This window comes from Lipotes vexillifer, unplaced genomic scaffold (assembly GCF_000442215.2).
Source record: "Lipotes vexillifer unplaced genomic scaffold, Lipotes_vexillifer_v1.1 scaffold217, whole genome shotgun sequence".
Taxonomy (NCBI): domain Eukaryota; kingdom Metazoa; phylum Chordata; class Mammalia; order Artiodactyla; family Lipotidae; genus Lipotes; species Lipotes vexillifer.
Window position 1 is genome coordinate 2739020 of NW_006788200.1, and position 10230 is coordinate 2749249.

Sequence of the window (10230 nt, forward strand, 5' to 3'; positions counted from 1 at the left end):
AAGAGGGAGGAAGGTACGGTGGTGTGCAGGGGAGGGTCAGAGAGGGCTTCCTGAAGGAGAGTGGGACACACACCTGCTGGCATCTCACCTGCCTTCTTTCTCCCTTTGGCCAGGCCTGTCCACTTCGTTCCCCATCGACGGCACCTTCTTCAATAGCTGGCTGGCGCAGTCGGTGCAGATCACGGCAGAGAACATGGCCATGAGCGAGTGGTCGTTAAACAATGGGCACCGCGAGGACCCTGCTCCGGGGCTGCTGTCGGAGGAGCTGCTGCAGGACGAGGAGACGCTGCTGAGCTTCATGCGGGACCCCTCACTGCGACCTGGCGACCCTGCCAGGAAGACCCGTGGCCGCACCCGCCTGCCTGCCAAGAAGAAACCACCACAGGATGGGCCCGGTTCACGGACGACTCCAGACAAAACCCCCAAGAAGCCCTGGGGCCAGGATGCTGGCAGCGGCAAGGGGGGTCAGGGGCCACCTGCCAGGAAGCCACCACGGCGAACGCCTTCTCACCTGCCATCCAGTCCTGCAGCCGAGGACTGTCCCATCCCAGCAGCTCCCGAGAGCCCCCCACCGCTGGCCCCTGAGACCCCGGACGAGGCAGCCCCAATGGCTGCCGACTCGAATGTCCAAGTGCCTGGCCCTACGGCGAGTCCCAAGCCCTCAGGCCGGCTTCGGCCGCCCCGCGAGAGCAGGGGAACCCGGAGATCGCCAAGTGCCAGGCCTGATGCCGGGACAGGACCGCCTTTTGCTGTGGCCGAGAGGCCAAAGGTCAGCCTACACTTTGACACTGAGACTGATGGCTACTTCTCTGATGGGGAGATGAGCGACTCAGATGTGGAGGCCAAGGACAGCGGGGTGCAGCGGGGTCCCCGGGAAGCAGGGGCTGACGAGGTGGTCCGCATGGGGGTACTGGCCTCCTAAGTCACCCCCTACCCCTGTCCTGGGCCCTGCCCTGGTCCGCCCACGAGGCCTCAGCCCAGTCACAACTGCCATTTCCAATCTCTGCTGAGCGTCTCAGACCCTCGAGGCTGCCACTCTGTTGTGGTTTTATTTTTAATATAAAGAGAGTTTCGAATTCCACACTATTGTCTTTCCTCTGTGCTGGCCTAGGACGTTAGGATTCCTTACGTGGCTCTGGCCACAAGGACCACACCAGGTCCTGGGCACCATCCCTGCCGCGGCAGCATCCCCGCCCGGCCCATGCGGTATTCCTGGGCTCCTGGCTACACGTAGGCAAGGTGAAGGACTCCAGCCTGCTGCCACTGGGTGACACAGAGTGTCATTTGGGCATTATTATGGCAGATGGGCCAGCCCAGGGCCTGTCCCGCCTTGCCCCCAAATCCCACTGGGGTCCATCTGGGGGGTCCTGCTGCACTCCACTGATCCCCAAGGAAGTATAATAAGTGATACCCAGCCAGAGTCTACTCACTGTCACAAGCACAACGAGCTTATACGAGAAAGCACTGAGGGGGCGAAGGGGGCCTGCTGGTTCCAAGGGAACCACAGCCGTTCCTGATCAACCCACATCATCTGAGGCCTGCCCACCCACCCCGTGACCCTCCACTCCCTTGCTGCTCTGCCCCTGCCAGCGCCCAGCCCGGCGGCTCTGGGAAGGGCTTCCCAGAATCCTTCCTGAGCTGTGCCGTTTTCTCAGGGGACTCCCAGCCGGCCAGCCGCCAGTGCCGGCGGACGGCTGCAAGGGAGGGCCAGTGCTCAGATGGGGGGCGTGGGGCTCAGACTCGCCCACTGCAGAGAATCGCTCTGGGACTCCAACTTCCTTCCTTCCTTCGGGGCCAGTCTCGGCCGAGGTCTGATCACTCCCAGATAGCTGACCAGACCAGACCGCTCGCCTTTTCAAGTTTCCCAGTCCTGCTAAGAGATGAGCTTCTTTCTCAGTTTCCTTTTGGAAACTCCTCTTTCCAACAGGCAGTGGGATCCCGGGGCCCAGGATGCGTCAGTGACGGCCTGCTGGGGCTGTATTAAGTCTTGCTGGATCTCCCTGGTTCCTCTCTCTCCCTCCGAGCCTTAACCCCCTCTCCCAGCCATTCCCTCCCTCCCCAGCATCACCGTCCTGCCTTTCCCACCCCGCCCTCTAGGTCCCAGGTAGTAGCTCTGAAGAGTTTCAGTGGAGTGGCCCCAGGGTGACAGCTCAGGGAACAAACAAAACAAGGAATTCAGTGAAAACGTGTTTTTCTTTCTTTTATGAATTACTCCTGGATCACTTCTGCCACTGGTAAAGCCAGAACTTCTCCAACAAGAACCTTGCAAAAGTCCAGTGAATCAGTCGAATCATTCTGTGGATGCCAAAGAATATTTTGACCATAATACAGCACAGCCTGGACCTGACAACTTGTCACTTGGACTATTTTTTAAATGGAGCTCTTTAGCAACCAAGTATAGAAACATGTCCATTGCACACGTCCAAGAGGCGAGCGCAAGCTCTTGGACGAGGATGCTGTTCTGCTGCTGGTGTTGGATTTCAGATCCCCAGGCTGGGCCCACTGTGAGCTCTCCTGAACTCTGAGACTCACTGTGGGGGAGACTGATGGCGAAACCAGCGTGGCAAAAGTGTTACCATGGGGTTGCCCCCACGTGACACACGAAGCGCAAATCGGCGGGATGGGGAAGCAACTCGGGCACCCATCCCCGACTCCAAATTTTCAAGGTACGACAGTGGCATGATCATCGACACTCAGTTTCATGTGAATTTTATCAAAACAGGAAACAAAGACAATGACTAAGTTTAAAGGGTCGGTCAGATTTGTCCAGTCGGAGCAGACTCGGAGTGGGCTTCGAGGACTCTGGGCGTTGGGATGGCATGAGCTACCATGTAGAGTTTAGTCTGCCTGCCCGCCCGCCTTGGCAGTAGTGGCCAGTGCAGTGTCAGCATCAGCATCCCAACCCCATTCTCTGTTTACTGCCTTTGAATAGACCTTCCTTCCCCGTGCTTCGGGTCACCTCGGGCCACAACCTTGTCTGTGCTGGATTGCTCAGTCTGACCTCACAGGAAGCAAAAGGGACGAGCTTTAAAGAACAACCAAACTCTGCCGGGGGATGGGGGTGCCAGGAATGGCTCGGGTCCGGTAGACTCAATACTTGCCTGTTTAGCCTTCATCCATCCTGAGGCAGAGTCTGGGCTCCCTGGGGGTGAGGGTAGGGAGAGAACCAGGATGGGAAGGTAGTGGGTCTGGCCAGGATCTGGACTGGCTGGGCCAGGCCGGGCAGCCAGCACTCTTCAGAGGGCCTCTACTCAAGTCGGCCTCTGGATTCCGACCCTTTTCCCAATTGGCTCTTGCTTTGGATTGAACTATCCCTGGGGCCCACATCCTGCACGGAGTCCAAGGGTCTGTGAGGCTGGCTGGCCAGGGTCTCCCAGGCCACGCCCTAGAGCTGTCCTTGCCAGGCAGCTGTCCAACCCTAGGATGTCCACCGGGCTGCAAAGAGGACAAGGATAACCGGTTCCCACTGCTGGCCTTTCTGCTATTAGCCACAGCCCCTTCGCTCTTTTTCCAGCCTGCCGACGGCTTTGCCGCCTCGGAGTTTAAGGTGGGAAGCTGGGAAGAAGGCAGGAGGCCTTTTCCAGACCAGAGGCTGAGGCAGATCTTTCGCTTGACCGTATGTGTCCACACTCACTGGCCCTCCTCAGGGAGGGAGGAGCTGCTCTGGAACTCAACCGGGCTGTCATCACCACCCTCCCAGTCCCCACTGCCCACCTCCTTCCCCCTCATCACAGTGAGAAAGGATAATGTGTAAGGAAAGTATTTTTATGGATCATAAATGTATTTTAGAACAAATAAGGAGAAGAAAGGTAGAAGGGTTTATTTTATTAAATGAGCTCTGACTCGGTGACAGTGTGTGAGCATTTGCAGTGTGAAGGTCTCAGGTTCCTTGGAGAAGCCACCCAGGTTTCCAAACATGGGTGTTGGACTGTGGATGTGTGAGCCTGTTCCAGAGCACACCTTGTGTGTGTCCGAGTGCAGGCGTGTATCTGTGTGTGTCGTGTATGGGCACACGGTGGGACTTGGGGGAACAATTCCTAGAGAATCACCTGCTCGATTCTAACAGACATTGGCAGCAGCGGGATTTGGCATTTCCTTGCTTACTGCCAGATGTGGCCAACCTCTGCCCATGCCCGAAGCTCTGTAGAATGGCCTGGGTTCCTGTAGCATGGCCCTTGGGGAGGCCCCTTCCCATCCCCCTGGCCCAGCTGGCCACATTGGCCAAAGAGCCAGGCTGGAGTCTGGGACCTTTGGTTGTTCTTTAAGGCACTTCCTGCTACTTTGTCCCTCAGATGCACAACACTCTGTGCTCCACATCGGCTCGGGGTGGGGGGATGATATGAATGTCACAGGAGGAGACACCTTCTGTCTTTGTTTCAATGAAAGTGATGTGCCATTTGTTAATATACAAGAGAAATATTGAAAATATATTGAAAAGAGCAATTTTAAATTATTTTTGGCTTATGTTGCAATATTTATTTTCTTGTATTAGAAAAGATTCCTTTGTAGAGAAAAAATGTATTTTTCATTAACGCAAAAACCTATTTCTCCTTTTTGTACATTGTCCATGTTCGCTACCCTTCACGAGCAATAGAATGTATGGCCGCCTGGGGGTGGCCGGTGCCCGTGTGCCCTGCATGATTCTGTGTTGCCGCTGCCGCATAGCTCCCAATCCCATCCTGTCCTGCTCACTCATGGGGGTCTTCCAGAGCCCAGCCCCCACTGGGGCCCATGTCTTCAGGACCCCTCTGCACTCCTCATGTGTTGGCAAACGCAGTTAATAAAGCGATGTTTTCTGTGCTGGCTGGTGTGAGGCTCTGTTGCACCGGGGGCGGGGGGTAGAGGTTCACTGAAACAGCGAGTGTTCCCTGGCTGTCCGAAGGGACGTAGCAAGTGCTCAGTACGCACTGGGGCTGGGCATATTTCATTTTCTCCTCACTGCTTTCATCCCCTGGAGTTCAGATGGAGCTTCGCAAAGCCACACCCCTGGTAAGAGGTGAAGTTCAGCGTTAAAGTCGGGACACCTTGAGCCACCTACCTGGGGCAGTGGGAAGGTTTGGGAGGAAACTCGGGCCTCTGTCCCTAGATCAGGAAAGGCTTTTGCCCAGGCTTGTTTTTCACTCATTATTTCCTGAGTACTTACTCCGGACCAGGCTCTGTAAAGTATGGGGAATGTAGCCACCATCTATCTCTGCCCTGGGGGAGCTCACAGACCAGCAGGGACACAATGAGGGAACTGGGAGGTACTATGGAGCCCTGGGCTGATTGGGCAGGGGTGCATTCAGGTTACTCTGAGGAAGCAACACCATTCGTTCATGCATGCATTCATTCGTTCACTTGACAATTAGTCTACTGAGCATACATCTCATTCTGCCAGTGTGCTGGGTCGTACACTGTGGATGGCACCAGGACCCTGCCCTCCCGGAGCTTCCAGACTTCCAGGCGTTGTAGACTTGAAGAATAACTAGTTGCTCGCCCAAGGGGAGCTGGCTGGGAGGAAGGGACAACAAGCGCTCTGGGTAGAGGGCTCGGCAAGCGCGAAGATGGATTAAGCTACGTGCAGAGGGGTTTTGAACCTCCTCTGAGAGCCCAAGGGGAGGCTGTGTGGAAAGCGGCTTAAATTGAGACTCAAGGAATCTAGTTTCTGGGGCCGCTGACTTAGTTGTTAACCACAGAGAACTGCCCCATTTCCTCACTGATGCAGTAGAAGGTAAGTCCCCGAGGGCACCTCCAGATCCAAAGTTCTGTGATTCCCGCCCCCCCCCCCATGCAGAAAAGTGATGGAAAGAAACCTGGGGCGAGTGTACGTGCTTTGAATGTCTGTGGAGGGAGGTGTCCCTCACTGAGGGGCCACATCCCTGCTGCTGGGACCTGGGAACCCTGCCTGACAGAGCTGTGTGGCTTCTTTCAGGGCACCCAGCTGAGAGAGAAGGGCTCACTCAGCATCCTCAACCGCAGTCAGCATGAGGTGCTGGTGGATCAGCCCCAGGGTTGAGGGGGCTCCTGCTCGGCCAGCCCCCCTAGCTGTGGTTTGGGGCTGTCAGCTCTCTGGGCCAGCTGCCCTGGGCTCGGCACCCCAGCCTCTCCCTCCTCCCAAATCCAGGCCCACTTGGCCACAGTGCTCCAGAAGAGTGATGCAGGGGCTCCGTGGCCAGGCCTGCAGCTGCAAAGCTGTGGGGCAGGAGAGGTCAAGGTACCTGTGGGTCCAAAGCAGCAATGTGCAGTAGAAATAGTGTGAGCCACATATGTAATTCTAGTAGCCACATTTTTAACAAGTAAAAAGAAACAGGTAAAATGAATTTTCATAACATTTTATTTAATGCATTATATCCCAAATATGATCACTTGAACCTGTAATCAATATAAAATAATTACTAATGAGCCAATGGCACAGGAATCCGAGGGGAGGCCAGGTGTCCACTCCTGCCGTTTCGTTCATGCACACATGGATTCAGCACTCACGGGGCATCAGCTGCTGGGCCCTGAGGACTCTAGGATGACCACATGCCCCTCTGCAGAGACCAGGCCAGTGTGGGAGACAAACTTTAATCCGATAGTCCCAAAACCATGTGCGAAGACACACAGACTGCGCGGCAGCGGGGAGGGACTCTCGTGCCCACCCTGAACTTGCCTTGTTCTTGTGAAACTCCTGCAGGGTAGGATCTGGGACGCCATCTGCTGCCCAGCCCTGATGCCGGATGATATGTGGTTTTTTGGCCACAATTTTTTAAAAAAAGAATACTATATAGGAAAAAAAAAAAGTAACCCTGCTACATTTAATAATGTATGACTGCTTTGCTGCAACAACAAACACAATGTTAAGGAAAAAGAAGCCATTCTAAAACATTAAAAAGAAAAAAGAGGGGATTCCCTGGCGGTCCAGTGGTTAGGTCTTTGTGCTCTCACTGCCGGGGGCCCGTCTACGATCCTGGGTTGGCGAACTATGATCTCGCAAGCTGCGCAGTGCGGCCAAAAAAATTTTATTAAAAAAATTTTAATTTTAAAAATTAAGGAAAAAAAGAGTTCACATTGGGCCTCTCTGCCTTTCCTAGAGCACCCATGACTCCCCTGGGTCCCGCAACTCAAACTCAAGTCTTCTTTTTATTTTAACCCAACCCTCACAGTTTTTTGCACAGCACTGTAGGAAAATATGTCTGACCCAGTCTGAGGAAACCAGGGTTCTACTCTTCTCTCTGCTGTTGACTTGATGTACCTCAGTTTTCCCATCTGTAAAATGGGAGAAGAGGTTGGGGATACTGCTTTCTCTAGGTCCTGGGAGGAGGGTCCATGGTCAGAGGATGTGGTCAGTGAGGATCAGGTCAGAGTCTGCCGGGGCCCTTCATTTTACCTTAAGGCCAGCTGGGTGAGGTGGGGCTGGCAGGCAGAGGGGGCTACATGAGCCTCCAGACTGAACTTGGTCAGAGCAAGAGCAGGAAGACGCTGCAGGCTTTCACACAATCAGAATGCCATCATGGCCACTGATTCATCTGTCACCAGGTGAGGGGTCAGTAGGAGCATAGCATTAGCCATGGGTGTGATCATGAGGTGAGACACAAGGTCCGGTTGGGATGGTGACAGGGTTAAGCACTGAGCAGGGCCTGCAGGCACTGGAAGGAAGGTGAGGTGTCCATCCTCCAGGCTTGGGTACGGGGCCGAGGCCTCGCTGGCAGGCCTGGGGGGGCTCTGTAATTTGGGTGACAGCAATTGTAGGGTGGGCTTTTCCAGGCCTAGGGGTTTGGGTTCAGTGGGCAATTCCCCCTTATTCTCCCTCCAACCTCAGTTGGAGGGAGAATAGCTAACTATTAGCTAACTGTGGCCGTTCAGGTCCAGAGAATTCATCCATGAACATACCACAAAGGAGAAAGTGACTAGAGATGGATTCTTGTGGGCCTTGTGGTAACGGAGAATTAGGGACTGTGTTTTGGCCTTTTCTGGGCCTCAGTTTCCTCATATGTGAAATGAGGATGAGAGTTCCTACTGGGCCCACCATGCAGGGTGGCTGAGAGTCACAAAGTGGGCATGGATGTGAAGGGAACAGAATGAGGAACCACTGACTGGGTGAGGGGAGGGGGAACAGCGGTTTAGGCAGAGGGCGCTCTAACGGTGGCAGACTGACCAGAGGCCAGGAGGCCAGAGGGATCTGTTTACTGATTCCCGGAATCCTAGAGGTGAAGCCCCGCTGTTTACAAGTTCTCACGGACTTTCCTACGCCCAAGCAGGACACCTGTGGCCTGGGGGCAGGGCAGGGAGTGGCCACGTGCGGCCCGGGAGGGGCCGGCTAAGGGCGGGTTGTAAGCACCTGGTGTTCATCAGGGAAGCCACTCACGTGATGCCTGTGCCAGTCAGCTGCCTGTGCCTGAGAAACACCCACCTTCCCAGCATTCTCGGTTCCTCGGTGGCCATCCTGAAACCTTGTAACCCAGGAGGCCCGAGGTAGCCGAATTCCTCCTGTCCCGCACCCTCACCCTCTTTTGCAAAGAAGGAACGTTCCATTGCTAGGGACTGAATGTTGGGAGCAACACGAAACTCAGAAGAGCACCAGGGTTTGCAGGAGAAGCCAAGTGAGAAAAGTGACTCAGCAAAATAAACCATCACCTGTGGATATTCTGAACTGCTATCTTGGGACTCTGGGTGATTGCCTGATTCTGGCGACAGGTGCTTGGTATACAAAACTTTGTTTCCCATACGCCAGCTGTAATATTCATGCTCATCAGCTTACAGAAGGAAGCCTAGGAGGCTTGGTAAGGAGCTGCCATGGACGGGCCTGATAGCTGCCTCGTCCAACGTAAGACTCCTAAATGGGTTCACGGCAAAGGGAGCAGTGTGCCCTGTAGGGACGTCAGGAACCAGAGGGGATGCTTAAATCTTAGGGACCCCTCTGCCCTCCAGGAGCACATCCTTCTGGTCAAGAAAGTGTATGGGACCAGTACCAACCTGCACCGTCAGTCCTGGGTCCTACTTGGCCCTCATCTGAGGAGCCCCATCTGGGTGATAGGACCTCAGTGTTTAGGGGGGTGGGGGGCGTGAAAGCACGTCTTGTCCACCACCTTCTCTAGGACAGCCTCTGAATTCTAGTGACAGAGAGCCTGTCACTTTATAAGCAAACCACTGCTAGGCCATCTGTATTAAATTTTAAAATGTCTTCCTTAAATTCAACTGTAATTGTCACTCTGAAACGATGTTTCTATTCACAGGCGGTTCTGAGCCCAGGAGCCACAGAGGTCAAGTCCAGTCCAGTGTTCGCTGGGCAGCCCTTGGGCTGTGTGATGAGTTAGGACACCCTGCTCACCTGACTTTTCGAGTTCAGGACTTTTCTAGGGGATTAGAAGGCAGGGTACTCCCCTCATCTACTTCTATCACGTTTCTCCTGCTCGATGGATGGAACCACCAGATCCCCACACTGTGCAGGCAAAGCCAGTCCCAGGTAAGAGGTGCATGGAGAGGGGGGTCAGAGAGGGACAGATGTGGTCTCAGCTCCCCACTCCCAGCAGTACCCTCAGGGAGCCCCACTCCCTCAGCCCGATGTCTTGTAGGTTGCGTAGCTGTGTCAATAGCTCCGGCTTGTGTTTTATTTTGACCTCAAACATGTGTCATCCCCGTCGTCAGCGCCACACATTCTGGTGCACATGCTCAGTGTGGCATTTTGGGGATACATGTCTGTCCAGATGTTCTCAGCTTCAAATAGTGTATCCTGATCTGATGGCCCCATGAGCAGGCTCCCCTGGTGGATCCCCGGCTCCTGCCTTGGGTTGGAAAACATGGTCATACGTCATAAAATGTTGGTTTCGGAATCAGTGTTAGAAGTAGCCTACTTATCATGAGAGGTGAGAAGCAGGTTGAAAGATGAGAAGGATCAGCCCCGCTCTTCTGCCTCCTTCTCAGTTCAGGCCTCATGTTCTCGTCTTTCCCTCCACTGACATTTCCGTCTAAGATGCTCTCCACACAGCACCTCTTCAGGCTCTGGGCTCTACCAGCCCCAAATCACAGCGTGCCCTTTTCTGCCGTGCCTCTGTCATCGCCGTTCTGTCTGCTCGCACTATTCTCTCACCCCTTTTCCACTAACCAGTTTATACACCTTCAAGATTCAGCTCTGGTGCCCCTTTTCTAGAAACCTCGATGGTGTTTGGGGGCCTTTCCCTTTTGCCTTCCATGGTGCCTTGGGCAGATCTCTGCCCGTTTTTCATCATTCCATGCCAGTCCCCAGCAGGCAGGTGTTGAGGAAATTCCTGC

At 54.4% G+C, this 10230-nt stretch overlaps 1 protein-coding gene across 2 annotated transcripts in view; it reads left to right on the forward strand.

The window, feature by feature from the left end:
- JADE2 (jade family PHD finger 2) overlaps positions 1-1079 on the forward strand; it is a 47501-nt gene extending 46422 nt beyond the window's left edge. For both annotated transcript variants that reach the window (XM_007461364.1, XM_007461363.1), the window contains one exon: positions 114-1079. In XM_007461364.1, coding sequence (XP_007461426.1) covers positions 114-922 — 809 coding nt within the window. In that variant the 3' untranslated portion in view covers positions 923-1079. The remainder of the gene's footprint in view (positions 1-113) is intronic.
- The last annotated feature ends 9151 nt before the right edge of the window (positions 1080-10230 follow it).